Source organism: Triticum dicoccoides, chromosome 6B, assembly GCF_002162155.2.
Source record: "Triticum dicoccoides isolate Atlit2015 ecotype Zavitan chromosome 6B, WEW_v2.0, whole genome shotgun sequence".
Taxonomy (NCBI): Eukaryota; Viridiplantae; Streptophyta; class Magnoliopsida; order Poales; family Poaceae; genus Triticum; species Triticum dicoccoides.
Genome location: NC_041391.1, coordinates 82846857 through 82849622, shown reverse-complemented (window position 1 = coordinate 82849622; position 2766 = coordinate 82846857). Strand labels below are relative to the sequence as shown.

Genomic DNA, 2766 nt, shown 5'->3' with positions numbered 1-2766 from the left:
CGGGTGGTCGGTCGCGAGCGACTGGTGCAAGAGTCGGACATCATGCATCTCAACTATCTCAAGGCGTGCATACGTGAGGCATTTCGCCTCCACCCAATCGCTCCCTTCAACCTGCCGCACGTCGCGATTGCCGACACCATTGTTGCGGGCTACCGTGTGCCCAAGGGTAGCCACGTCATCCTCAGCCGGCTGGCCCTGGGCCGGAACCCCGCCGTCTGGGATGAACCGCTCCACTTCAAGCCAGAGCGCCATATGGGAGACAACATCAATGTGGTGCTTACCGAGAGCGAATTGCGGTTCATCTCCTTCAGCACCGGACGGCGGGGATGCATCGCGGCATCACTAGGAACAACCATGAGTGTCATGCTCTTCGGCAGGCTCTTGCATGGCTTCACCTGGACCAAACCGGCTGGGGTGTCGGCCATCAATCTCAGCGAATCGAAGCACGACCTCTTCAAAGAGAAACCGCTAGTGCTACATGCTGAGCCACGTCTTGCAGTGCACCTCTACCCTCTCATTATGCATCGTTGAGCAAAATAACGAGCTATGAATCACCGATATGGCGAGTATGTCAGCTATTTTCTTGCTCAATTTATACTTACTAATAAAGGAAGGCGATATTCTTATTTTTGTCCTGCTTTGTTTCGTTCCACTTTGATTGATTTTCACGTATGCTAGTTATTTTGGTTTTGTCCGTTTCATGTACGAGCGAGATGGTTTCTTTCATGCATCGCTGGATCGTCCTAGGCTGGTCCAAAGCATTGGAACAATACATGCTAGCCAAACAACCACCCATCTACTATTGATTTTGGACAAATAGAGATGAAATGTATACAAGAGGATGCTCTTTTTATCACCAACCAAGGATAAAAGTGGATCGGCGCATGTACGTTGGGCAACTCCGTTTGAGCTCTTTTTTCCGGCCCAAGTCCATGGCGGGGCAGCATAGCAACCTATAATTGTCTCTTTATTTTGCACTAGTGCGGAATTGGGCATTAGTCCTGGTTCATAAGGGTCTTTAGTCCCGGTTCATCAACCGAGACTAAAGTGAATGAAATATGTCCTAAAGACAATAATAAAATTATTATTTACATTTCGTTATATCATAATAAATATTTATTATTCATGCTAGAATTGTATTAACCAAAAACTTAGTACTATGTGTGAATACATAGATAAAACAAAGTGTCTCTAGTATGCCTCTACTTGACTAGCTCGTTAATCAAAGATGGTTATGTTTCCTGACCATAGACATGTGTTGTCATTTGATGAACAGGATTACATCATTAGAGAATGATGTGATGGACAAGACCCATCCGTTAGATTAGCATAATGATTTAAGTTTTATTCCTATTGTTTTCTTTATGATTTATACATGTTCCTCTGACTATGAGATTATGCAACTCCCAAATACCGGAGGAACACCTTGTGTGCTATCAAACGTCACAATGTAACTGAGTGATTATGAAGATGCTCTACAGGTGTCTCCGAAGGTGTTTGTTGGGTTGGCATAGATTGAGAATAGGATTTGTCACTCCGTGTATCGGAGAGGTATCTCTGGGCCCTCTCAGTAATGCTCATCACTATAAGCCTTGCAAGCAATGTGACTAATGAGTTAGTTGCGGGGTGAAGCATTACAGAACGAGTAAAGAGACTTGCCGAAGAAGATGAGCCACCAGCCGTCGAAGCCGCGACAGCCTCCCACGGATCCGGCCCCGACCCCGACCCAGCACCAGATCCAGGGAGCGCCGTCCCAGATCTAGCCACGGAGCGGTCCGACCCCGCCTCCCATTCCTCCCCCGCAAGCACAGGCCCGTGCGCCGCCCGGTCAGCCACCAGCTTAGAGCGGAGCTCAGCCTCAAAGGCCAAATCAGCACCAGAGCCCGGCGAGGACTCCCTAGCCCTCTTGCTCCCCGACAAGGCCTCGGAGGAGGAGGTCCTCGACTTGTCCATGGCGAGCGCGTCGGCAAAGGAGAGGAGGACGGGGGGTGGGGAAGAAGCGGATCTGGAGAAGTGGCGAATGGGACGACGCGCCCTGCGAATATCAGCGGCGGAGGCCGGAAACCCTAGGAAGGGGGGAAGGGCACCGCGGCGCACCCATATATAGCCGCAGCAGGCCGAGCCAGATTGGGCCGAACAGGCTGCAACCGAAGCCCGGGCCAAAGGGGGGGGAGGCCGAGGCGCAGTGGCCACTACCACTTGCCCCGGGCCCACGGACAGAAGGGGAGGGAAAGAAATAAAAGACGACAGGGCCGGTGGAGCGGGCGGACCGGGCCGAACCCCAGCAGAGGCCACCAGGCCCACAGGCCCAGCAAGGCCCCCCGAGCCCTCCGAGCCACCCGGATCTAGGATTAGGCCACCAACTGCCACCAGGCGCACCGGCGCCCCCGCCGCCGTTGCCGCCGGCCCCGGCCGGGTAGCAGGAGAGCAGGGAGGAGAAACGATTGGAGAAGCCGACCCACCCAGATCAGGAGCCACAGCAGGCCGGGGGAGGGGGGCGAAGGGGAACACACACCTGCGAGGAAGCCGGATCCACACCCACCACGCGACCAGCCAGGAGACCCCGACGGCAGCGCCACCGGTCTGCCCCGACCGCCCGGAGCAAACTTCCGGGAACGACCAGCCACAGGCCCCGGAACCACCACCGGCACACCCAACGGCGGGGCGCACCCCTCCCAGCCGGAGTCAGAGGCCTAATCCTCCAAATCGCCGAGCACCCAGAACCGCGAGCTAAGGAAGGGCGCCGACGCCAAGGGAGCCAGCGAC

The 2766-nt window shown here is 54.7% G+C and overlaps 1 protein-coding gene across 1 annotated transcript; it reads left to right on the top strand.

Annotated features, from left to right (window-relative positions):
- Nucleotides 1-531, top strand: LOC119320796 (tyrosine N-monooxygenase-like; the record flags this gene model as incomplete). The annotated part of the gene is made up of 1 exon (XM_037594742.1): nucleotides 1-531. A coding segment is annotated over one exon (531 nt), but the record flags the coding sequence as incomplete, so codon positions are not given.
- Nucleotides 532-2766: the final 2235 nt, after the last annotated feature.